Raw genomic sequence first — 27365 nt, 5'->3', positions numbered from 1 at the left:
CTATTACTCCTCAGTATATTGCTGGACCCATGTTAAAAGTCTTTCTAGTTTGGTGGGATTTACCAGATGTATGCTCTGCCAAGATAGTCTTCAAGAATCCAGAGTCTTCTCCATTCCCTGTGCATCAGAATAAGACTTTAGTGGAGGCGATATAACTATAAATATAAAATTGTGCACTGTTTAGAAATTACCTAAAAATCTAAACTTATGGAACGGATAATTTTCGGGGTAAATCTTTTTATAAAACCAATTTTTGAAAAATTCAAACCTTTTCACTCTACTTAAAGTATACCAGAGGAGCTCTGTGATGAATCCAGTTTTCAGGAATATCTGCTCTATAAAGTGAGAAATATCTGTATGATTCTAAAATCTGATGAAGAGAATATACCTTAATGAATCTATGACCTTACAAATGTGAGTGTTTCCTCCATTTTATTATGCTAGTTGACTTGACTGGATTGGGAGAATTTAGTATTTAAAATACAGATTTTTCATGAAAAAAAAGCAAAAAAACCCGTGGGTTTTTGTATCAGGAAACATCTTATTATTTAAAGCCCTAAAGCATGTAGCATATGCAGTCCGACTGGTTTTCTTCTTCTGTCTAGTTCTGGACTCACTTCAGTGTTCCTGTCTTAGGTAGAAGTACTAATTTAGTGGATTGGTCATCCAGCTGCATGTCGCAGGCATATTTCGTCCATTTGGTTTTTCATATATTGAAAGAACAGTGTGCTAGCTAATAATTAGTGTATTTAGCCTAGAGGAGAAAAGACTTGGGAAGGACCTGAAAATTGTCTTAAGGAATTTGAAGTCATTAGACTTGTTCTACCTGGCTGCTAAGGATAAAGATTCCAAAGAGACAATTTTTTGGTGGGGGGGGGGTAGGCAATGGGGTTAAGTGACTTGCTTAGGGTCACATAGCTAGCGTCAAGTGTCTGAGGCCAGAGTTGGACTCAGGTCCTCCTGACTCCAGAGCTGACGCTTTATCCACTGCACCACCTAGCTGCCCCAGGAAGAGAAATTTTGAAGGTATATAAGGAAAGACTTCTTAACAGTTAAGGCTATCCAGTGGTAGAATAGAGGAGGTTGTGGGTTTCCCTCACTATTGGTCTGTCAGCAAAGTCTGGATGACCACATAGGTTATGATTGAAGAGATTATATTTTTTAGGTGAAGTTCCCCCTCCTCATTTTTTTTTAAACTCTGAACTTAAAACACCAAATAAAATTAGCATTTCTGTAGAACAGAAAGAAAATTGTACATAAAACTGCAAATCATTATTATGAAAGCTGTCCTATTTGTTATTTCCCTCTGCCCTTCTATTTTTATCTGTGAATCTTAAAAATGCTTCATTGAGGTGGAGTAACTGTTGATATTCTTTTCCCTATCTTCTATCAGTCTCAATCTCCAGTGGTGGGGAACCTGGTAACAATTAAGCATTGTTAAGCAAAACAAATTCCCACATTGGCTTTTAAAAATTTTGTTTCCTTCCACACGGCTTATATGAAATTATTTTTCAGGTAGAGGTTGCAATAGAGGTAACATATCCTCAAACCTGTGCATTAGGAAGATAATTTTGGTAAATTCACAAAAGATAGATTGGATAGAGGAAAGATTGCATCCAGAGATAACAGTTAGGAGGCTATTTACCGTCTCCTGGTGAAATCTATTCCACTATTGAATAGATAAAAGTATTAGGAAGTTTTTCCTTAGATAAATTTAAATTACTTCTCTACAAGTTCTGTCCATTGTTCTTAATTGAAACTATGAGGCCAAGCAGAAGTCTTAATTTTTCTTCCTTGTTAAAGTCTGTACTGGCTGCGTGCTGACCTTCTGCCGGCCGCATGCCAGAACCCTCTCCTCCTATAAGGAGCACGCTACCAGAGTCATACTCACTTCCAAGTCTTCGGTACTCAGCCGGATAAACACACAGAGATGAGCCATCGGGAGGCGCCAACACCAGAGCTTTATTCAGAGGCCATCACAGCAAGCCATCATAGCAAGCCCAAGCAGCAAGGCCAGAGCAACAGGGCAGGAGCCAGGAGAGAGAGCGCGTGATCTGACCACGCTTGTTCCTAAATACCTACCTAGCCCCTCCTCCCCAGCCCGCTTACTAGCCAATGATTGTAGGGTCAGATACCGGAAGGGGCTGTCTGAGTTTAGCACACCAAGGGGGAGGGAGTGACGTAGGAGGCTAGGACCGGATACAGGGAGGAGGCATCTGGGATTAGGGCATAGACAGAGTACGTGACCTAGGAAGTCAGACTCAGAATACTGGGAGGAGGGGACTGGGGTCAGTGCTGCACAAAGGGACCCAGGAAGTCAGGAAGGTCACAAGAGGTGTCTGGGGATGACGTTGCATATAGGGAGGGGACTAAGCAAAGGGAACTCAGTCCTCTGCCTTTCCACTCCCACGTGGCACCGCCCCTTGCCTCAGGAGCTCAAGCTCCGCTACTTCCTTGTACCCAGCTTATCTCACATAGCACTGCCCACTGCCTCAGGGCTTCTCCGTATCCAGCCCATCCCAGTTCACCACGACTCTGCCTACCACAGCCCCTGCCTCGACTTCCAAAATACCCAGATCTTACCCTACTCTTGCCACAGCACCCAACCTGGTAACTGCCAACATCAGACAGTCCCTCACAAAAGTCCTTCAAATTCTTGGCTGTTTTTTTCCCTAGTTCTTTCTACCTATAGAGATGGGGTGGGTGGGGTGTGAAGGCACCTGACTATTTTTTGGGGGGTGGTTCCCCGCCTAATAAATTAGAAGTGGTACAAGGCTTTTCCTCAGACAGCAGCACATTGCCATTTCCTCATTGGTGTTTTAGGTAGAAGTTGAAGTAGATAATCTGTAAGGGTCCTTCCATTTCTTAAGATTCTATAATTCTGTGATCAATTGCTGTGGTGTTAAGAAGACTTGAAATTTCTCAAAATTAAAGGATTACTGTTTTATTTAAAATCTTTAATTAAAATTTTTTATGTATATCTTTGCATCCCTTCACTTTCTAGAGATACATCTGTTATAACAAAGAATTAAAAAAAAAAGGAAAAAGTTCAGAAAAACTAAGCAACTCATTAAAAAAGTCTTAACAATATTTGCAATGTTTCACATTCAGTCCTTAAAAAAGATTAGAGGTACCTTATATCTCTTTAGGACTAAGCATGGTCCTTATGATTTCACAACATTCAGTTTTAATTATTTTGTTCTTTCAGTTACAGAGTTGTAGTTACTCAGTCATCAATTGATCGGTATTAGCAGCTACATCCTGGGTTGTTGTTCCTTCATTTTTGAAGAGGACTAGTGAAATCACAGGGTGATGTCTTGACTTGTGTGTGAATTGGATTTAAGTGAGGCAGAGTTGCAGAAGTTTTTTGCCTCACTCTCTTCCTGAGTTATGGAAGTTCAGTGGCAAGACAAAAGTCAGAATGACTAGTGATGGCTTGGGATACAGTGGATGATCTTGGTGTCTTTGATGTCTGACCAAGCTGTAAGGGCTCCACATAGCCTGCTTCTGCTGCCTTCATGGCTATTGAAACAAATTTATCTCATCTGCCCATTCCCCTGGGAGAAATCTTCACATGCTTGAGATACATATCTTCCTAAAGTCTTGGGTACATGTAGGATGAAAGCTTGAGGAAGTGGTCTCGTCTAGTGAAGGATGTAGGAAGCTTGGGAATGGTTGAAGACAATAGGGAAAGAACCAGTAAATAGAAAGAGGTTGAAGATTAAAGAAGAGGGGAAATTGTTTATATTGTTTCCCTGCTTATGCTTACTTCACTTTGTATCAGTTCTTATGTTTTCCATACTCCCTGTATTCATTATAGTCATTGTTTCCTATAGTTCAGTAATATACCACTCTCATATACCCCAGTATATACCCCAACTTATCCTTTTACCAATTGATGGGAATCTTCTTCCACTTCTGTGCTACTACAAAAAGTGTTGGTATAAAATAGTTTGGAGTGTATGGGATTTTTCTTTTTGTCGTTGACTTCCTTGGGGTATATGTCTAGTAGTGGGGTCTCTGTCAGAGTTTATGAATGGACATCATAATAATTTCTTTCAACTAATTAGAAATTACTTTCTAGAAGATTGGACTAATTCGCAGCTTTACCAACAGTGTATTAGTGTTCCTGTCTTCGTACAAACTTCTTATTTTGACATATCTTTGCCAATTTATGAAGTGAAACTTTGCCAATTTATTTATCATCTTTGCCAATTTATACAGTGAAACTTTGTTGTTTTAATTTGTACTTCTTGTTATCTGGAGCTATGTTTCATAAAGTAGTTCACAGTTCTTAGGAAAACTGTTTGTTTATAGCCTTTGACCACGGGCTTTTGATACTCTTTTGATACCCTTTGATCTCCAGCAATACCACTATTAGGTCTGTATCCTAAAGAGATCATTAAAAAGGGAAAAAGACCCACACAAAAAAAATATTTAGAGCAGATTTTTGTGGTGGCAAAGAATTGGAAATTGAAGGGATGCCCATCAATCAGGGAGTGGCTGAACAAGTTGTGGTATATGAATGTAATGGAATACTGTTGTGCTAAGAAATGATGAGCAGGTGGACTTCAGACAAACCTGGAAAGACTTGCATGGACTGATGCTGATGAAGTGAGCAGAACCAGGAGAACATTGTACACAGTTAACAGCGACATTGTGTGATGATCAGCTATGTTAGACTTAGCTCTTCTCAGCAATACGATGATCTAAGACAACTCCAATAGACTAGTGATAGAAAATGCTAACCACACCCAGAGAAAACTATGGAGTTGGAATGCAGATTGAAGCATAATATTTTCACTTTTTTTTGTTTTTAGTTTTTTCTTTCTCGTGGTTTTTCCCTTTTGTTCTGATTTTTCTTTTACAACATGCCTAATGTGGAAATATGTTTAACAGGATTATACATATATAACCTATATCAGATTGCTTGCTGTCTTGGGGAGGGAAGGGAAGGAGGGAGAAAAATTTGGAACTCAAAATCTTACAAAAATGAATATTGGGGGCAGCTAGGTGGTGCAGTGGATAGAGCACCGGACCTGGAGTCAGGAGGACCTGAGTTCAAATCTCGCCTCAGATACTTGACGCTTAGTAGCTGTGTGACCCTGGGCAGGTCACTTCACCCTGATTGCCTTGCAAAAAAAAAATGAATGTTGAAAAATACCTTTACATGAAATTGGAAAAAAATAAAGTATTATTAAATGTTACATATATCTCCTTTGACCACTTATCTGTTGGAAAATAATTTTTAATGTTTTATTTCTGTTATCGATTTATTTTCATTATCGTACCCTTAGAAACATTTGCTATAAAGATTCCCCCTCCCAACCTCCATGGCTCTTTCTCTCATTATAGTTGTGTAATTTATTTGTGAAAGAAGTTTTTTTATTTTATGTAATTACAGTTACCTGTTTTATATTTCGTGACTGTCTATCACTTCTATCCCATGTTTGGTTAAGAGTCTCCTTCCCAATCCCTCCTTGATACACTTATAGTATTCATTCTCTCTCTCTCTCTCTCTCTCTCTCCCCCCCCCCTTTCTCTCTGTAAGACCTTTAATATTTAGGTTATATATCTATCTGGAGCTTACTGTGATGTATGGTATAAGATATTAGTCTAAACCTAATTTCTCCCAGACTGCTTTTCAGTTTCCCCAGAAATTTTGCCAAATACGGATTTATTCCCCAGTTATTTATGTGTTCCAGTTTATTGAATGCTGTGTTCTTGAGTTCATTTTGTTTCTGCGTCTTCCTTATCTAGCTAGTTCCACTGGTTTATTTTTTTTTCTATTTTTTTTCATCAGTATCGGGTAGTTTTCATGATTATTGCTTTATAACGTAATTTGAAGGCTGAAAAAAGTTCCCCCTTTATTCTCCCCACTCCCTTAGGATTTAGATCTTTTCTTCCTCCAAATGAATTTTATTTTTTTCTATTTCTGTAAAGTATTTTTTAAAGCTTTATTTCTAGTAAATTGACTGATGATCGTATCAGTGTATTTACTTATGGTGCAGGGAATGGATCTATAGGAATGGTAGCCTAGTGAGATTATAAGGGAGGCATGAGGCATCTTGGTGCATTGCAAAGAGCACTGTATTTGAATCAAATCAACTACTTGCTACCTTTGTAACCTTAGGTAAGTAATTTAACCACTCTGGTGAATTGAGTGGTTTGGACTACATGGCTTCTATGTTCTCTTCTAGGTCTAAATCTATGATACTTTTAAGTGTGTCTTGGCATAGAAACAACTGGAGCATACCAGAGAGGTGTAAGGTGACATAGAGTTGGTAGCAGAATAGAGTTGGTAACTGAAAAGCCTTGCAGAGAATATTGATTAGTTGGTTTTGCTTGGTTAGAACAGAAAGTTTAAGTTGTAAAATAATTAGGAATAGTTGTGGGATGAAATTTATATTGTAGAGAATGTTGGTTTGAGCAATGAATAATGGGAAGAGGGCCTTAAAGTCATACTAAATTTGCATTGACATTGGAGCTGTTATTGGTTTTAGTGATGTAATCAAACTGGAATTTTAGGAAAGTATTTCTTGCACTGTATAGAATGGATTGGAAAAGGGTGAGGCTTGAGGTAGGGAGGCTTTTGTCCTTTGTTTAAGCGAAGATTATTAGGTCTTCTTACCTGTTGTGTTTGTAGAAATAAACAGATAAGGCAAGATCTAAGAGACTGTGAAAGAAGGAACGGGTAGGGTTGCTTTGGGAATTAGGGGAGCAGAATGATCTTTGTGTCAAAAAATAAAAAATCCCAGAACTTGATTCTTAGGACTTCATTTTTTTTAAAAACACTGTCACATAGTTTTTCCTACTACTAAAAACATCAGCTTTCCACAAATAACTTTTGAATTTGTTTTCTTTTTTACTTTACAAAACTATCACCATTTCCCTTTGGGAATTTACTTCAAAATCCTATTGCTACAGATAAGTTAGGACAAGCTTGTAACAATTGAATTAAATTATGGTTTGATACTTAATTAATGCTATCCCACTTCTCCATGTGTGTTTGCTGCCAATCTGTTTAACTTTGAATACAGTGGAATCTCACTTTTATACCTGTTAATCAAGTAGCATAATCAGAAAAAATACATTGAAAAATAAAATTCATTTTTGATAGCTTAATTATTGTACCTTTGGAAATGAAAACTATTGTTTGAAGGAAATCTTGAAGATTATTTGGAAATATACTATCAACATGAGATTTCTTTACTTCTAGAGTAAGAATAACATACTATTGGATGATACACTAACAGAATCTTTATAAAACAGGTCATTTTTTCTTTTAATATGTTTATTTTACATGTATTTGTAATCTCTCCTCCCCCACTGAACGGAACCAAAAGAAAAAACCTTTATAACAAATCTACATAGTCCAGCAAAACAAATTCCCACATTGGCCATGTCCAAAAAATGTATTATTTTTTATTTTAAGCCCATCACCTCTGGAAGGAGGTGGGTAGAGTGTTGAATCTTGTCACCTGGCCTTATAACATATCATTGCATTAATCAGAGTTCCAAAGTCATTTAAAGTTTTTTTTTTTTTAAATTGTTGTTGCTGTGAATGAAACTTGTTTGTTCTCCTGGTTTTATTCTGCATCATCAGTTCATATCAATCTTTCAAGGTTTTTTGGGAAACTATTCCTTTTAACATGCTTTACAGTACAATATCATTCCATTCCATTCACATCCTATGATTTGTAGAGGCATTCCCCAGTTGATGGGCACTCCTTTAGTTAACAGTTCTTTGCTACATCAAAAACTTCTATAATTATTTTTTGTACATATAGGTCCTTTTGATCTCTTTGTTAGAGAGCTAGTGGTGGTATTGCTGAACCAAAGGGTTTTTTCTTCTTTTGAGAACTGCCTTTTCACATCCTTTGGCCATTATCTTTTGGGAAATGACTGCTACTCATATATTTGAATCATTTCCTTACATATCTTGGATATAAGACCTTTTTCAGAGAGACCTGCTGTAAAGATTTTTTCCCCCTCATTTAATTCTGTCTTTTTCAGTTTCACAGTACAATACAATAAACATTTATTAAATGCTTACAATGTGCCAGGCACTGTACTAAGCATTGGTAATTCAAATAAGAAAAAGAAAAACAACTTAATTGCATTGGTTTTGTTTGTGCAATACTAAACAGATTGCCAAATTTTCACACAGATTATGTGATTTGAACTTAAAGATAAAAATATAGGTCAAAAATTGCATAAAACAAAGTCTGACTAGTGCTGGATTTGTAGTCTGACTTGATTTGAATGTTGGTTTTGCCAGTTAATGATGCTCAATAAGAGTAGCCCTTCCTTATTGTTAAAACATTTTCTATTGCCTCACCCCACCCTGAAAATGTACAAAAAAATAGCAAGCATATTTCCCTTAAGTTTTTCTTCTCTATAATAAACACCCTCAGTTCTGTTAGTTGGTCCTCATATATTATGAATTCAGGTCCCTTAATTTTCCTAGTTGCATCTAGTCTATCACTATCCCTCCTAAAATAGTGATACTCAGAACTTCTCATGATATTTTAGTTGTGAATTAATGCAGACTATAGTGGGGTTACTACTTTCCTTCTGGATACAATATATCTTTTGATAGTATTTTCTTAAAGGTAGCTTCCAATTCAGATTCTGTGATTATGATCTCTCTTCATCTTTGTAGTCGCATGTAATAATGTAGTAGCATGTAATAAACTGTTAATAAATATTTGTTGAATTGACAGGCAAACAGACTCTTCCCACTTTTAGGTAACTAAAGCCTTGTATTTTTACTTAAATTGTTGAATGTAAGTGTAGAACTTGAAATTTGTACTATTTATGTTTTAATTTGTTAAGAGTTTGTCCATCATAACCTATCATTCTTTGTGGATTTTCTTACATGTCACTGCAGCTGGTATGTGTTGAAAGGTGTATTGAATCCAGGTCTTCCTGCCTCTTAAGCTACTCTGTATACTATGCCACACTATCTCTCTAATAACAAACATACATAGTTTTTGTCTAGTTATAAAATTGTTAATCAAATTAGGGAGAAAGAAACATAGATAAAACACTGTTAAGAGAAAGTAAGAATTGTCGAGTAACATAAAATTTGGGATCATTTTTGGACTTAGTTTATCCCAGCTATCTTTTTGTCCCTTGCATCTCTCCTTCTGCCTTTGGTAATAAAGGGGTCTTGTTATTTTTTTGGCATAGGGACCTCTGTAGTGAGAGAACTTTCTCTACAAATGCTTGTCAGCATTTTCTCTGAAACTATCTTAGTGTGTTGATTAGGACACTGACTTGCCCAGAGTCAGCAAGCTTTTATTAAGTGCTTACTTTGTGCCAGACACTGCTAAGTGCTGGGGATTTAAAAAAAAACAAAACAAAACAGTGCCTCCTCTCAAGGAGCTCCCATTCTAGAGAGGAGAAAATATGAAAAAAAAAAAAACTTGCCATGCAGCTGGTATGTGTTGAAAGGTATATTGAATCCAGGTCTTCCTGCCTCTTAAGCTACTCTGTATACTATGCCACACTATCTCTCTAATAACAAATAATCCATTGATTTGTAATATAAAAAACAATTTGATAAATTAAAAATGAGTTCATAATAAAGTAATTTCTTTTTTTATTAATTTATTTTGAATTATTAACAATCACTTCCATAAGCTGTTGAGTTTTAAATTTTTCTCCACCTCCCTCCCCAAGATGGTAAGCAATCTCATATAGGTTATACATATACATTCCTGTTAAACATTTTCACATTAGTGATGTTGTAAGGAAGAATTAGAACAAATAGGAGGAACCATCAGAAAGAGGAAACAAAACACAACAGAAGAAAAAAAATAGCAAATAGTATTCTTCAATCTGCATTCACACTCCATAGTTTTCTTTCTTTGGATGTGGATAGCATTTTCCATTCATTATGAGGCCTTCGGAGATGTCTTAGATCCTTGCACTGCTGAGAAAGGCTAAGTCTGTCAATGTTAGTCATTGCACAATGTGGCTGTTACTGTGTACAACGTTCTCCTGGTTTTGTTCATTTCATTCAGCATAAAAGTCTGTCCAGGTTTTTCTGAAGTCAGCCTGTTCATCATTTCTTATAGCACAAATAGTATTCCATTACATTCGTATACCACAACTTGTTCAGCCATTCCCCAGTTGATGGGCGTCCTCTCAATTTCCAATTCTTTGCCACCACAAAAAGAGCTGCTATAAATATTTTTGTGCATGTGGATCCTTCTCCCATTTGTATGATCTCTTTGGGATTGACTATAGATAGCTTTAATTTCTTCATCTGAGAATTGCCTGTTCATATCCTTTGACCATTTGTCAATTGAGGAACGACTTGTATTCTTATAAATTTGACTTAATTCTCTATGTTTTAGAAGTGAGTCCCTTATCAGAGACTGGTTATAAAAATTCTTTCCCAATTTTATACTTTCCTTCTAATCTTGGTTGCATTGGCTTTGTTGTGCAAAACCTTTTCAATTTAATGTGATCAAAGTTATCCATTTTGCTTTTTGTAATGTTCTCTATCTCCTGTTTGGTCATGAATTCTTCTATTCTCCATAAATCTGATAGGTAAACTATTCCTTGTTCTACCAGTTTGTTTATAGTATCAGCCTTTATATCTAAATCATGAATCCATTTTTACTTTATTTTGGTATATGGTGTGAGATTTTGGTCTATGCCTAGTTTCTGCCATACTCTTTTTTAGTTTTCCCAGCAGTTTTTGTCAAATAGTGAGTTCTTATCCCAGAAGCTGGGGTCTTTCGCATAATAAAGTAATTTCATTGTAGTTCCTTTGGGCCCTGTTAAATTTCATCGTATTAGATCCTGACTCTGTTATCCGTTGTGTTAGCTATTCGTCCTAGTTTTGTGTCATTTGCAGATTTTATAAACCTACCTATGCCTTAATTCATATTATAAGTGGTAAATAACACAGGGCCAAGTACAGATTGCTGGAACATTGCCCAAGACACTTTCAAATTGACATCTAACCATTGATTGACTGTTCCTTCTGTCTGGCTTTTCAAGTAGTTCCTAATCTGTTGAATTATACTGTTATCTAGCCCATTTCTCTTCGTCTTGTCCATAGAGTAGCACAAAAGATTTTGTAAAATGGTTTGTTAAAATTTAGATAAGCATTCCCTAATTGATAAATGGTCAAAGGATATGAACAGGAAGTTTTCAGATGAAGAGAACTAACTGTAGTATATGAAAAAAATACTCTGAATCACTATTGATTAGAGAAATGTAAATTACAACAACCCTAAGGTACTATCCCACACTTATAATATTGGCTAATATGGCTAATATAATAGGAAAATTATAAATGTTGGAGGGGATGGGGGAAAATTGGGACACTAATGTACTATTGGTGGAGTTGTGAACTGATCCAGATATTCTGGAGAGTAATTTGGGACTCTGATCAAAGGGCTGTATAACTGCATACCCTTGGATCCAGCAACACCACTAAGTCTGTATCACAGAGAGATCAAAGAAAGGGAGAAGGGACCTTTTGTACAAAAAATATTCATAGCACCTCTTTTTATAGTGGCAAAGAATTGGAAATTGAGAGGATATTGATCATTTGGGGAATGCCTGAACGAGTTATAGTATATGATTGTAAAGGAATACTAATGTGCTGTACAGAAATGATGGACAGGATGCTTTCAGAAAAATTTGGGAAAATACATATGAACTGATGCAAATTGAAGTGAGCAGAACCAGGACAACGTTATACTCAGTAACAGCAATATTGTAAGGATAGAAAATGTGAAAGCCCTGGCTGCTCTAGTCAAGACAGTCATTCAAGACAGTTCCAAAGGACTCATAATGAAAAATGCTTTCCACCTCCTGAGAAAGAACTGATGGAGACTGAATGCAGATCAAAGCATAATATTTTTCACTTTTTTTCCCCTTTGGGCCTGTATCTTCTTTCACATGACAAATATGGAAATATGCTTTGCATGATTGCACATGAATAATCTATATCAAATTGCTTACCCTCTCAGGGAGGGGGAGAAAAAATTGAAACTCAAATTTTTAAAAAAATGAATGTTAAAAATTGTCTTTACATGTAATTAGGGATAATAACACTTTCTGAAAATTTAGATAAGCTATATCTACAAGGCAAGGGGCAGCTAGGTGGCTCAGTGGATAGACTGTCAGACCTGAAATCAGGAAGACTCATCTTTCTAAGTTCAAATCAGACCTCAGACACTTACTAGCTGTGTGACCATGGGCAAGTCACTTACCCATCTTTGCCTCAGTTTCCTCATCTGTAAAATGGGCTTCAGAAGGAAATGGCAGATCATGCCAGCATCTTTGCCAAGAAAACCCCAAATGGGGTCATGAAGATTGGACATGACTGACTGAACAACAACACAACATGAAGTCAAGTGGATAGAAAACAGGTCATAGAAGTAGGATGATATTGTTGTTTGTTCTTCGTTCTCCAAGAGGACCACGACATCAGGAAGATGATTGCGGGAGGGAGGGCTGTGCAAGGTCACTAGCCTTACTTTCTCATCCAGAGCCATATGGGTCCAGTGACAGGATATAGATCAGGATGACTGGAGATGGTTCCCTCTTGAAAGCAGGAATACTTGATCTCAAGCTTTTTTTACACCGATTGGTACTGTGACCTTGGGCAAGTCGTTTAACTTTTCCTGACTTCCAGGAAATCTTTGTAAGTTGCTATGCAGTTGCTAATAGGCACTTGTAGAGGAACTTACTTCTTTGGGATTTGCTTATGCTAATAAAATTAATAAAAGGTCCCCCAAAATGGTCTACAGCATCTTGTTCAAAAAAGAAAGTGAAGTTTGTTAGGCATGAACTATTTGTAATCAAGTCATATTGGTTCTTTGTGATCATTTAATATATTTTAGAATTTTGCCAGCAGTTGAAGTTAAAGTCATTGGCATATACCTTGCAAACTCTCCTTTCTTCTCTTTGCACTTTTCTACCTCTGTGATTTTCCTCCTGCTCTCTGGAATCTTCAGAGCTTAATTTATGGCACCTCAGCAGTCATATCTGCTGGTTCTATCATTTTCCTGGGTTTTAGTTTATCTTGACTTTGTGATGACTCATCAAAGGTAGCCAAGTGCTCTCTATCTCCTTTTTTACCTTAGTTTTGATTTTAGGGGGCTTTATTTTATATTTTATTTCAGCAGATAGTTTCTCCTTATTGTGCAGAATATAATATTAAAATGATTGACAGATAAGTAAAGCCAGAAAATGTGTCATAGTTTGGGTAAGTCAGGGTCCTAAAGGTGCTGAAGGGAACAGAGAGCAGGTTTAGGAGTAAAGTTGTGGAAGAAGTAAAAGGCTAGGATATAGAAGTCAGAGAAGGGAATTTTGGAGTTCAGTCTAATGGTGGTAGTGCAGCAATTTTTAAGTATTAGTGAAATCCCCATGTGTTGCTAAAGTTGTCAAGATGAATGTCATAGAAGTTGAGGTGGTCTAGGAACTGTGAAACTAAACTCTTAAGAAGGGTCATAGGTAGGGGCAGCTAGGTGGCACAGTAGATAAGCTTCAGCTTCAGAGTCAGGAGGACCTGAGTTCAAATCCGTTCTCAGACATATGACACTTATTAGCTGTGTGACCTTGGGCAAGTCACTTAACCCCGATTGCCTCACCAGAAAGGTAAAAAAAAAAAAAAAGGGTCACAGGTAATGAAGCAGGATGTAGACTAAAGTAAGACTGCTTGCTAGGTGCTATAGTTAACGTGGAAGGTAGGAGTGTCCTGGTCAGTGATCGACAACATCATGATGAGGAAAGGGTGACATCAAATGGTATGAACTTCGAAGAGAGGAGATTGTTGAGTGATCGTAGTAGACCTGTGACCTGGACTCCAGGAAGTTTTCAGTGAAGTCTATGAGATGGTCTCCAGGCGGAAGTGAAAGCTTGAAGGTGGGCAAATACTGTTTGTTGTTTATTCTAGGCTTTAGTAAAAGTTAAATCTGTATACTATAGAATTTAAATGAGATCTCATCACAAACAGATACCATATTAAAAGCCATTTTAGCCCTTTTAGTATATGACTTTTTGACAAGTATGCATAGCCTAGAAGTAATAGTTCCAATATAGACTAAATCTGTTAAGCATACAGCTCCTCTGTGAGTTTTTGAACATCAATTCAAATATTTTGCTAACTTCAAATCTAAGCTCTTATATGGTATATTGAAAATTAGTTAAAAGACCTTATCATAACAAAGATAATATTTAACCTCACTGATAATCAGAAGTTACTGGTCTAGTAGGCTGAGAAATGTATTTTATAAAATTAGCTAGGAAAGCAAACTCACAGAAATAAAACAAGAAGGTTTTTTAAGTACTTGGAGCAATTTAAGTGCTTAAGAAATATTTTTTCATTCATTAATTGTACACGGATCTGTTCACATAGTTATAGGGGTTTAGGATGAGCGGGTTAATTATTTTTCTCACTTGTAAAGCAGTTTTTCTTAGGCAAAAAGATTATTCTTTATGCTATTATGCTAAGATTTCACAATTACAGATTCATCTTAGCAACCAGATAGTCTACTCTTTTAATTGAACAGAAGTGCTTGATCTAAATCTTACAGTATCTTGATGATAAAGTCCCTTATTCTTGTTAGGTTTCTGAAGTGGATGAAATTTGTAAGCAGAAAACAGTGCAGTAATCAGAATACAAAGACTGGATATCCATGTTGGACACACATCTTTCCTTGAAAATAACAAAAGACTGTATCACTGTCATGTCATTCTTTGACCTTTTTAGGGTATATTCTCAGTAGTTTGATTGGTCAAAAGATATGAACTCTTTAGTTCCCACTGGTTTTCCAGAATAGTTGGACCATTTCACCGCTTCATCAGTAGCATATTAATTTGTCATCTTTTGGAGGGGAGTGGGGTACAATTAGGGTTAAGTGACTTGCCCAGGGTCATACAGCTAGTGTCTAAAATCAGATTTGAACTCAGGTCCCCTTGAATCCAGGGCTGCTACTCTATCCACTCAGCCACCTAGTTGTCCATCTTTTGACAACTTCACTAACATTTATTATTTCTGGCTTTTGTCATTTTTGTTAATTTGCTAATAAGGAGAAACCTCAGTTTTGTTTTTGTTTTCATAATCAATGATTTGGATCAGCCTTTGATGTGGTAGTTGATTTACAGTACTTTTAAAAGCTTTGTTCATCTTCTTTGTTAGACTACTTATCTATTTGGACCTGAATATTGGTTTTGTATGTGTAAATTTCATTATGTATTTTGGATATCAGACTAGTTTTAGAGATAGCAGATGCCAGTATTCCCCATCCACTGCTGCTTTGTAATAGCTGCATTGATTTTGTTCATGCATAAATTTTAAATTTATGTAATTGAAATTGTCTTCTCTTTTTGATCATCTTTATCCCTTGTTTAGTTGAATTTTCTGTCATATTGATAAAAGTTAAATCCTTTTGGACATATACATATATATATGTGTGTACGTATATCATAATGTGATCTTTTACGTGTAGATGGCATGCAATAGCCAGATTTGTCACTGCTATGTTCCATTCTCTACATACGTAGATATACAGACATGAGTACTTGTAATGTTTCTTCTTTTCTCTTTTAAATTGCTTTTACTTTCTTGTGACTTATGCATGCTTTCATTGTAGCGTTCCTGACTAGATTGATTTCAGTATTTGTTAAAATATTTGAAATTCTGGGGCAGTTAGATGATTTGTAAAGAAAAAAGAACAGAATTTTTAGTCGCAGTAAATGTATGGAATACCATGTAGGGGGAGACAAAACTTTTTCCCTTCCCGGTATGTATTGAATCTCTATTTGTAAAGCTAGTTTTTCATCTCTACTTAAAAGAATATAAGGGAACTAAATTTAGAAGAATGATTTACCTTAAGTAGACCTTCTCAGTATTTTATATACAGATATATTGAGACATAAATATAATATGTTTATACTGTGATATGTTTTGTAGGAATGTTGGATGTAACTAGTAAAGTTAGAAAGGCTAGAAAGATAGAGCATTTGGCAAGAAACTTTGTTGTGTCCCCACAGCAGTTTTGATTTTGAATTCAAAGAAAATTAGATATTTTACCACCACTTCTTTTTTTTTTTTTTTTTTTTTGTTAACAGGGCTACACATCATTTTGGAATGACTGTATATCGTCTGGATTACGGGGCTGTATGTTAATTGAATTAGCTTTGAGAGGGCGCCTACAACTAGAGGCTTGTGGAATGAGGCGCAAAAGTCTTTTAACAAGAAAGGTAAGATAAAGAACATTTTTGTTTAGAGTTTGGATAAGAACCTTAAACATGGAAACTGTCTCCAAATGAAAAATATTACTACTCATCGAACTTTCTGAAATTAAAGAGGAAACCTTTTTTTCTCTAGCAAAACTCAATACATGATGTGGCTAAACATTGGTTCACTTAAATTTAAGTATGTTTCTAACAGTATCTGAAAGTAGTCTGTATTCATCCTTTTTTGCATGAAAAAGATTCCAAGCTTTGGCTAATATATATTAGGTTTTTGCACATTTATGCTTAATATATTGTATTTCATTAAGCTAAGTTAGGACAGGTCTTTTCATAGATCATGAACTATAATTAGTGCTTCTGAAATCATAATTCTGAAGGAACTGGCAAAATGTTTCTTTTTTCTACAAAAGTTTGCTTTTCATGAGCCAGCTATCCTGTTTCTATTTATCTTTTTCAGTAACATTTGAATACTTTCCAGAATTCAGCTTTCAACACTCTAAGAATTAAGTCTCTGTGTAGGTAGACAGATCTTACTTCTCTTGATGTAATGAAAGTATTCAGTGTTGGTTACTCTGTGGTGAGTCTTTCACCCCTTTCTTTTCCTCTCCTTCTCTTCTTAAAGCAGAGGATAGTGCCTTGGATTTTTCTCAGAAAATTCTAAAATGTTCCTGAATGTAATAAGACCATATTTATTTTGTATAATCTGTATTACCACATTCCATATATGAGGTTGTTTTTTTTTTTTTTGAGGGGAAGTTTAAAACATCACCCTCTTAAAATTAAAAAAACCCCCAATATTGTACTGTAGAGATTCTTGATATTTCCATTTTAACACTTTGAATGCTTATAAATAAAAATGGCGGTATTACTGTACTCATTTTCCTCTTGTAGGGAAAGGAACAAGGTAGGGAACACAAAATCTTCTTTGTCCAGTTCCTAGAATTGGCTCCTTTCCCAAATCACCCCCAACCCTAAAACCAGAACTATTTGTTTGTCTGTGTAAAAGTAATTTTTCTTTTCTGTGTAAAAGTTATACTGTGTTTCCATTTTTGTAAGTAATATTATTTCATGGTTTTTATTTAGTGCCTGATAGAAATGTGTGTTAACCACCCTCATTTTAAAAATGAAAACACTTCTAGTAAGGTTGTTAAAGGGGCTATCAGTCATTCATACCTTAGTGTTAATTTAGATTGTTTATTTCTTAACATCACAGAATCTCAAGATTGGAAGAGAACTCAAACACTGTCTGATCAAATCTCTGTCTAAACAGGAATTCCTTTTGTAACATACTCAAAGAAATGACTGTCGAGTTTTTTCTTAGAGACTTCTAGTAAGGAAAAACCCCAGTTTCCACTTTACCCTATATTAAGTCTAAATTTTCCTCTTTGTAATGTCTAACTAACCACTGATCTTAGCCCTCTGAAGCAAAACAATTCTAATCTTCTGAAAAACAGCCCATTAGGACAGCTATCACATCTCTCAAAGTCATTGCTGCTTAGATTAAATTAAACTATTTAGTTTCTTTAGCCAGTACTCATGTCATGAGCTGGAGGCCCATTATTACCATCCTTGTTTACCTCCTTTAAAGACTAACCTCTGTATCCTTCCTAAAATGTGACACCTAGACATGAATAATTTCCTAAGAGTAATTTGATTGAAGAATATTAAGCTGGTGAAAAGTAGGAGATGATGTGTTATAGGGGAAGGAGCACTTAGCTGGAATCAGGACCCAAGTTCAAATGCTGCCTCTGACAGTTTGCTGCTTGTGTGACTTTGGGCAAGTCACTTAATTTCCCTGGGCCTCAGTTTCCTCATTTGTAAAATAAAGGGGGGTTGGACTAGATGACCTCTTTTCAGGTCCCTCATTCCAGTTCTGGATCTGTGAATTATGAGAATTAAGGTAGGATAGAGTTCAAGAGGGGAAAAAAGGAGGGAAAATTAAACAGTGACATCATTGACAATGAGTAATAAAAGTATGAAGTCAGATTACCTGATTTTCTTGAACTGTAGCATGTTAAAACATTTATGATGTTTTAATACTTAGCAAATCTAGAGTACATATGAGGCACTCAGTTCCTACTGTTCTCTTCTATGTTAATTTCCTGAGTGACTTGAGAGATGCAAAGTTTTCTTTCCTGGCTTTATTTTAAAATTTCAAACACTTAAAAAAGATGTTAACAGTGATAATTGAATAGCACTTTTTTGTTTTAAAAATATTGACATTTAAAGATTATTTTCTTCTATCAGATTAAATTTCCATCTAAAGAAGAGTATAAATAATTCTTAACCTGATAAGTCTTTTGCTCCAAATAATTTTCATTTGTATGACGTATTGATTGATTCTATTACCATTCAATCTTGACTTTTATATATATTTTTAAAAGAGAGGGGAGGGTATTGGATTTTATACATGAAAGCTATATGAGAACAATTTGGAAATAGAGAATAAAGTGTTTTATTTCTTGCTAACGAATAAGTTTGGGTTTTTGTTTTTTTTTTTAGTACAAAATTTTTAAGCTTTTTCTTTTAATTTTATCATTGACTAATTGGAATCAAATCTGTATACTTCTTGTGGATCAGATTGCCTCTTTGGAAGACTTGTTTGGAAGTGATATCTGTGAAATTACTTATTTTACTTATTATTACTTATTTTAACATATTTTGTTAGATTACTTAGGTGAGATTAAGTATGTGATATCAAAATAATTGGGAATATTAAAAAATGTAAATTGATTAGCTCCAGTTATTTGGATTCCCTTATTTGGAAAACTTATGTGTTATATGACTTTAGAGACGCTGAAGAACTTGTGTTTTCAGTGGTATGAGTATTCTTTTCACTGATATAGATCACAAAGCCTTAGTACATAGTTTTGAGTTGTAGTGGCCAAAGAATATCTTGATGACTTATGGCAGAGTCACCCTCTGCTCTGAGAGGCCATGTTAGCAGAGTCATAATTCTGAACATCTTACTAAGGCAGAAAGGCTTCAAGTATAGGTGATGGACCTATCTACTTTGCCAAGGTTCATCAACAGAAGGCACATTTTAGACCCTCAGAAAATAATCATCGAAAGAATGGTAAATAACTTATTTAAGTGTTTTTCTATGTACCAAGAACTTTGCTAATCCTTGGGGGAAATGTGAGCAAAGTCCTTGTCCTCATTGAGTTCTAATATTCTAATTTGGGAGGTATGTTCTAAAGGGAGATAGCAAGGCTTGGTGGTCCAATACATGGGGGTCTAAGGGATGCACAGCTAAGTGGATGTCTTGGCTGCAAGCTCATCCATTTGCCCACTAGGAAGTATATGTCCCTCAGTACCTGGTTGAAGAGGAAGACAAAGTATTTCTTCAATGTGTGCTTTGTTACCTGTTCTGTATAGATAGGCTCACAGTGCAACAGGAGTCACACTGATGCTATCCCCCTGGGGCCTACAACTTCTGGCCAGACACAGGGTCTGCCGCTCCTGCTGCCATGGTGGAGCCTCTCCTAAAGAGAAGGAAATTGTGCCATCTGAGGAAGAGGAACATTTGCTGTAACCAAGGCCTGACTTGCCTAAGACATAATAACATAACATTTATTAAAACACAATTTTTTGAATTACACATTTAAAAGAAAAAAAAGAGAAAAATTTCTGATTTACAAATGGCAAGCCACAAAATGTTAGTCCCATGATGAGTTATTTTTCTGTGGGGGACCGAATTCCAATACGCGCTTAAAGTAACTTTTAAAGTATTCTATATTAACTTCACACAATTTCCCACCACTGTGTTCAAAGCTGTAACCTAACTGGTCCATGGAGTTGCAAAGGATACAGTTTATAGTTTATAAAGGATACAGCAATATAGTTTAAATGTTACTAGACCTGGCTCCAAGAAGGCAGGAACCATGTATTTTTCATATACCTATATATACCTTCCCTAGTATAGTATATTGAGAAACAGCATGAATTTGTAATGGAAAGAGAGACCTGAGTTCCACCAGCCTTTGACAGTGAATTAGTTTTATGATCCTGGGCAAGTCACAAGCTCTCTGAGTCAGTTTCCTGGTCTGTAAAATGGGATAACAATGCTTGCATTTTTCATTATGAGGATCAGATGAGATAATGCTTGTAAAAAGTTTATTGCCAATCTTAACGGACTGTATTAAGAAGCGCCGCTACTATCGCATATAACAGTAATGATACTTGAATTTCAGGAATGAAATCATGACAGAGAAACTGAATATACTGGTCCAAAAAGTCATTGTGTTGCTGCTCAGTTTCCTCTCCCAATATTCTACAGCAAGATAACAGGCATTCCTTGATTACCCAGACCCTATTTGAATGAATATATGAAAAACTGAACTCATTGTCTTTATTCCTAAACCCTCACCCTTTCCAGTCTTCCCTTCAACTCTCAAGAGCACCACCATCCTACTCCTTCAGGCTCAAAACCTAGGTGTCACTCATGACTCCATATTGCGTTTCATCCCCCCCTTAACTAGTCTGCTGCCAAGGCCTTTCATCTCTGCAATTGTCTTGCATATGCCCCTTCTCTTTTCCAAAAATGCTACTGCCCTGTTCAGGCCTGCACCTCCTGAATTATTACAGTAGCCTGCTTTATTAACAGTAGCCTGCTGGTTGGTCTGATTGCCACAGTTCTCCCCACTCCAGTCCATTCTCCATTCAGTCGCTGAAGCAGCTTTTCTGAAATCAGATTGGACCAAGTCTCCCCCTTACTCGGTAAACTTTTGTGGCTCTTTCTCACCTCCAGGATCAAATACACAATCTTCTCTTTAGTGATCACAGCCCTTCAGAATCTAGGCCCACCACCCCAACTCCCCTTTCAAATCTTCTTACATCTTCCCCTATTCCCTGCTCCCCATGTACTCTGCTGTCCAGTGACACTAAGCTCTTTGTTGTTGGTGGAACAAGTTATTCTCTTGTGCCTGGAATACTCTTGTTCTTCATTTTCACCTCTTAGCTTTCCTGGCTTCTTTCAAGGCCCACCCAAAATCATAACTTCTACTGGAAACTTTTCCTAATTCTAGTGCTTATTTTAATTATTTTTTATTTATTCTGTACATATTTGTTTGCGTTTTGACTCCTCCATTATATTGTGATCTTGAGGGTAGGGACTGTTTTATCTTTCTTTGCATTTCTAGAACATATGCTTATTGCCTTTCTGAGTAAATGAAAAGCATTTATTAAGCCCTCACTGTGTTCCCAGCTCTGAGGATGCATATTCAAAACCAAGAGAGTCCCTACCCTCAAAGAGTTTACATTCTCGTGCTGGAGACAAATAAAAGCCTGGTGACTAGAGATGGTCTAGGGCCAATTATAAAGATGATGCATGGAACAAAAGGTCGGTCAGTTGTTGGGTCCTTTACCAAGCCTCTATATTTAACATTTAATTACAGTTTTCTGAACTAGAGGTGGAGGCAGGTTATGTACTTGGTGGCAGGGTGAAGATGAGGCTGTATGGTTCATAGGAATCCTTAATTAGAATTCTGGAAAACTTTGGACTTAGCAAATGGAGAAAACAAAGCATATGATTATAGGTTATCTTTCCTTTTCACTTTTCCTTATAACAGTATGCCAGCTTTTAGGGTTTACAAAAAGTGATTTACTAAGAAGCAAAATAGGGAAAACATGGAGAGAGGTGGTATGATAGTAGATAAAAAGGGACGAAGGTTTTAAGTTTAAAGGTTCTTATGGTTTCATCTTTATTTGAGCACTAATTAATTATAGAGACTATTCTTAGGGGCCGCTAGGTGGCAAAGTGGATAAGAGCTCTTGAGTTCAAATATGGCTTCTGACATTTACTAGCTGTGTGACCCTAGGCAAGTCACTTAACCTTTTTTGCCTCAGTCCATCATCTATAAAATGAGCTGCATTAGGAAATAGCAAACCACTCTAGTATCTTTTTTTTTTTCACTCTGTTATTTTTGCCAAGAAAAACGGAGTCCTGAAGAGTTGGAAAAGACTGGATGACAAAAATTCTTTTTAGACTTTCTCTTGCCTAGCCTGTTCTTTCTGGACTTTCTGCTTTTTTCCTCACTTTTATTTTTCTTTTCATGCTGAGGCTTTAGCAAGTAAGTTTGCTTATATGACAAAGCTGTTTGTACCCAGACTCTGGAGTATGGTTTTCTGGATATCAGTTATTGATGCAGTCTGGTGTCCATATCCGTCTTGAAGTCTTTTAGCTTGGTAATTTCTCCATCAGCCTTGTGGTATATCGATGAGAAGCAGTATTATGTAGTGAATATAGAATTTCATTTTTGGAGTCAGAAGGACAAGGGCTTAAGTCCTGCCTTTGAGATATATATAGTAGATGGATGGCACTGCTTGACTCAAACCTGTCAGTGCCCCAGTGAAGACTTACAGATGACTTGCCAATCTTAATTAATCATAGGTCCAGACAAAACAAAAACATCAAAACCAAAAACCATACCTAAAAAAGACCCATGTCTCTGTGTCTGTGACTTAGAAAAGAAACTTTTCTCACACCTTGAATATGCATGAGAAAAACTCTTCCCTAAGTGAAAAGGCATTTTTTAAGTGCTTACTATGTGCCAAGATAATTTCAGGGCATACAAAAGCCAAGCCAGAAGGGGCAGCTAGGTGTCCTAGTGGATAGAGCACTAGCCCTGGAGTCAGGAGGACCTGAGTTCAAATCTGGTCTTAGACCATTGACACTTAGTAGCTGTGTGACCCTGGGCAAGTCACTTAACCCCAAATGCCTTGCCAAAAAACAAAACAAACAAAAAAAAAAAGCCAAGCCAGAGTCTTCCTTCACAAAACTTAGATTCTTTAAAAAAAATAAAAACCCCAGGGTGTCCCCAAAGTTAAAGCTTTAATAGCTTAAAAATGGTACTAAGATGTGGGAAACCATGTGTAATTATTATACATACATAGAAATATAGATACCTGCATGCATATATTTATGTATATACATGTATGTGCAATATATGTGTGTATATATGTATAGACGATAGTGCAAGTTTGAAAGGGGTTAAATGTATAGGTCAAGCTTGACCCTATAAGACATTGGGATGGGAGGCAGATCATTTTTTAGTGGGAGGAGGGGAGATCAGAGAAGCTATAGTGGAGGAGGTGAAACCTGAGTTATTCCAGAGATAGGGAAAGGAGGGTGGTGATGAGGGAAATATCAAACAAATATCAGGAAAGCAATTTATATGTAAGGTTGGAAGGGGACTTTTAAAGAAAAAAATTTCCGGGGGACGGGGGGTGGGGTGGGGGTGGGGGGGCTGTGACCCTGGGCAAGTCACTTAACCCTGATTGCCTTGCAAAAAAATAAAGAAATTTTTAAAAATTTAAAATTTAAATCTGAAATTTAAATTTTAAATCTGAAATTTACAAAAAAAGTTTTTTTTTAAAGAAAAAGGAGAAAAAAAACCAGCAAAACCAATCAATATATTGTAAAAAAATCAGATAGTATATGTGGTTGTTCCACAGTCGTAGACTTCCTATCTCTGCAGAGAAGTTGGGCACAGTAGCCTTTTTTTTTCTTTTTTTAAAAATAATTTATTTATTTATTTTTAGTTTTCATCATTCACTTCTATAAGAGTTTGAGTTTTAAATTTTCTCCTTCTCCTTCTCCTCCCCCCTCCCCAAGACAGTGTGCAGTTTGATATAGGCTCAATTTGTACATTAATATTAAGCATATTTTCCCATTAGTCATGATGTAAAAGAAGAATTAGAACTAATGGGAGGAACCACTAGAGAGAGAAGAAACAAAACAAAACAACAAAAGAAAAGGAGAGCAAATAGTATGCTTCCATCTGCATTCAGACTCCATAGTTCTTTCTCTGGATGTAGATAGCTTTCCATTGTGAGTCTTTTGGAGTTGCCTTAGATCCTTGCATTACTGAGAAGAGCTGAATGTCAAAGTGGCTGTTACTGTGTACAGTGTTCTCCTGGTTCTGCTCATTTTACTCAGCATCAGTTCACATAAGTCTTTCCATCTTTTTATGAAGTCCACGTGCTCATCATTTCTTATAGCACAGTAGTATTCCATTACATTCATATACTACAACTTGTTCATTCTCCAATTGATGGGCATCCCCTCAATTTCCAATTCTTTGCCACCACAAAAAAGAGCTGCTATAAATATTTTTGTACATGTGGCTCCTTTTCCCATTTTTATGATCTCTTTGTGATACAGCCTTAGAAGTGCTATTGCTGGGTCAAAGGGTATGCACATTTTTATAGCCCTTTGGGCATAGTTCCAAATTGTTCTTCAGAATGGTTGGATCAGTTCACAACTCCACCACCAATGCATTAGTGTTTCAATTTTCCCACATCTTCTCCAACATTTATCATTGTCCTGTTTTGTCGTGTTAGGCAATCTGATAGATTTGTGATGTGGTACCTCAGAGTTGTTTTGTTTTGCATTTCTCTTAATCAGTAGTGATTTAGAGCATTTTTTCATATGACTATAAATAACTTTATGCACATTATTTTCTTGGCTTTGCTTACTTCATTTTAAATCTAATCAGTTCGTGTAAGTCTTCCTATGCTTCTTTGCTTTCATCATTTCTTGTTTCTTTCAACATAATAATATTCAATTATGTTCACATACCAGAGTTTATTTGGCCATTCCCCAATTAATCGGCATCCACTTTGTTTCCAATTCTTTGCTACCACAAAAAGAGTTGTTATAAATATTTTGACATACATAGGGACTTTGACCTTTAACATTGATTTCCTGGGGTATAGTCTTTGTAGTAGAATTTCTGGGTCACAAAAGTATGGACATTTTAGTCATTTTACTTGCATAATTCCAAATTGCTTTCCATAATGGTTCTACCAATTCACAGTTCTACCAGTAATCCTCTATGCCTGTCTTCTTACTTTTCCTACATTGACTTCCAGTCTTCTGTTATGATTGCCAGTTTGCTGAGAGTGAATTGAAACATTGTATTGATTTTCATTTCCTTTACTTAGTTATTTGGAGCATTTTCTCATATGGTTGTTAATGGCTTACAATTCTTCTTTTGAGAACTGATCATGTCCTTTGACCACTTCTATTTGGGGAATGTCTGGTTTTACATGTATCATGTGTTTTTGTATCTTAGATATGAAACGCTTATCTGAGAAGTTTGGTACCAAGATTTTTAAGAGGTTTACATTCTAATGGTGAAACTAGCACATGTAAGGGAATCAGTCAGTAAGTATTTATGGCTATTTATTGAAGGAAGCTAGAAAGCAGAGATGAGGAGGGAAAGAATTTCAGGCAGGTGTGATAGGCATAAAAAATGCCTGGAGCCAGGAGATGAAGTATCTTGTTTGAGGAACATCAAGGAATCCAGTGGTACTGGATCAAAAGTAAGTGTCAAGGAGGGAGTTTGATGTGTAGGGTATAAGAGGACTGGAAAGGTAGGGAGGGGCTGGATTATATGAAGTTTTATATTTGATCCTGGAGATAATAGGGGGCCACTGGCCTTTATTGAAAAGGGACACAGTGGCATGATCAGACCTACACTTTAGGAAGATCAATTTGACCTTTAGGAAATAAATTTGACTACTGAGTAAAAGCTGGACTGAAGTGGTGATAAACTTGAGGAAGGGAGACCAATCATAAGGCTGATCCATGCTTGAGGTGATGGGGGCATGCACAGGAGTGCTTAACTCATTTGATCCTCACAACAACCCTGGGAGGTAGATGCCATTGTTATCTTCATTTTACAGATGGAGTAACTGAAGCAGGTTAAATGACTCGCCCATTGTAGTCACACAGCTAATGTCTGAGGCAGAATTTGAATTTAAGCCACTTAAGTTACTTCAGATCCCTTGCTTTGTTCACTGGACCACTTAGCTGAGGTGGACAAGGAGGGGCACTTTACTGGGATGGTGATTGGGATTTTGGGGACTGGATTGACAGTCCAACCAGGAATAGGAAGAGTTGATAGGAGTATGATTTGAGAGGAAAGGTAGTTTTGGAAGAAGAAGTAAATGCAAGATAGTTGGGATTTTCTTGAAATAATGTTCAGGGGCAGCCAGTCACCAATCAGGAGAAAGAAGGACTAAGAGTGGAAGTTCCTCCAGGACGTAATCTCTGTTTTCTAGTACTTCTACACCCCCTACTTCTTTTCAGGCCATGGTGCTTCCTTTCACCCCTTCTTTAGAGATCTCTTAGATCTTTGGACACTATTTCCTTGAAGTCTTTGGAAGCTGCTTTCTTTCTTACCTCAATCCCACAGGCTTTATTTTCATTTAGCTACCTGAATCAGATTGCACTGGATTTCTAGGCTGACTTTGCTTTTAAATGCCTCTTCCACCTATGTCATAGACTTCACATCTCTAGCCATATCACATGTTATTTACCAAATGGATCACCAAATGAAAATCAGGATTTTTGATCTAGAAGGGACTGTAGCTTCTATCAAGAACCCTTATACTATAGTTGGTTGGTTGCTGTCCTTTGTGCATGAGGAGGACCAAAATGACATCACTATGTCTGGGTCATTGTACAGTGTAACAAAATTGTGGTCGGTCAAACCAACATGAGCTCAGAAGGCTCTACCACAGATTGGGCACGAATAGTTCATATGAGCATTTGAAGTGGAGATGTCTCTAAATTTGTGCATCTCACGTTTCCTTTGAGCTGCTGCAATTCTGCTTTACTCATAGAGCATAGTACTTTCTTTGATGAGGGAATACCATAGGGTCCTGTGTCAGTGTCTCCAATTGATTGTTGATTCCATAGTTCTTCAGAGAGACCTTGAAAGTGTCTTTGTGTCCTTTCTTACCCCATTATTTGAGCACTTGTCTTGTTTGTCTGAGTCCTCTGTAGAATAGTCTTTTAGGCAAAGGTATGTTTGGCATTCAAATAACATATCCCTTCTCCCCACCCCCCCCCAATTGGAATTGTGCTCCTTGCAATGGAGTTTGAATGCTTGGCAATTCAGCTCGAAGAAGGACGTCAGTGTGGGGTACCTTATCTTGCCAAGTGATCTTCAGAATCTTCCAAAGACAATTCAAATGGAAGTGATTAATTTTCCTTATTCAAATATATTTCTTTACTCAAGAATCCCTACATGTATCCAATACTATACTATACTATACTATACTATACTATACTATACTATACTATACTATACTATACTATACTATACTATACTATACTATAC

The 27365-nt window shown here is 36.5% G+C and overlaps 1 protein-coding gene across 1 annotated transcript in view; it reads left to right on the top strand.

Annotated features, from left to right (window-relative positions):
• The window catches only part of GOLPH3 (golgi phosphoprotein 3), a 59406-nt gene that overhangs the window by 12717 nt on the left and 19324 nt on the right, over positions 1 to 27365 (top strand). The window contains exon 2 of the mRNA XM_027869133.1: positions 16108 to 16239. Coding sequence (XP_027724934.1) covers positions 16108 to 16239 — 132 coding nt within the window. The remainder of the gene's footprint in view (positions 1 to 16107; positions 16240 to 27365) is intronic.

This window comes from Vombatus ursinus, unplaced genomic scaffold (assembly GCF_900497805.2).
Source record: "Vombatus ursinus unplaced genomic scaffold, bare-nosed wombat genome assembly UNPS02014791.1, whole genome shotgun sequence".
In the NCBI taxonomy this organism is placed as follows: domain Eukaryota; kingdom Metazoa; phylum Chordata; class Mammalia; order Diprotodontia; family Vombatidae; genus Vombatus; species Vombatus ursinus.
Note: the sequence above shows the minus strand (reverse complement) of the source record. Positions and strands in the feature narration are given on the sequence as shown.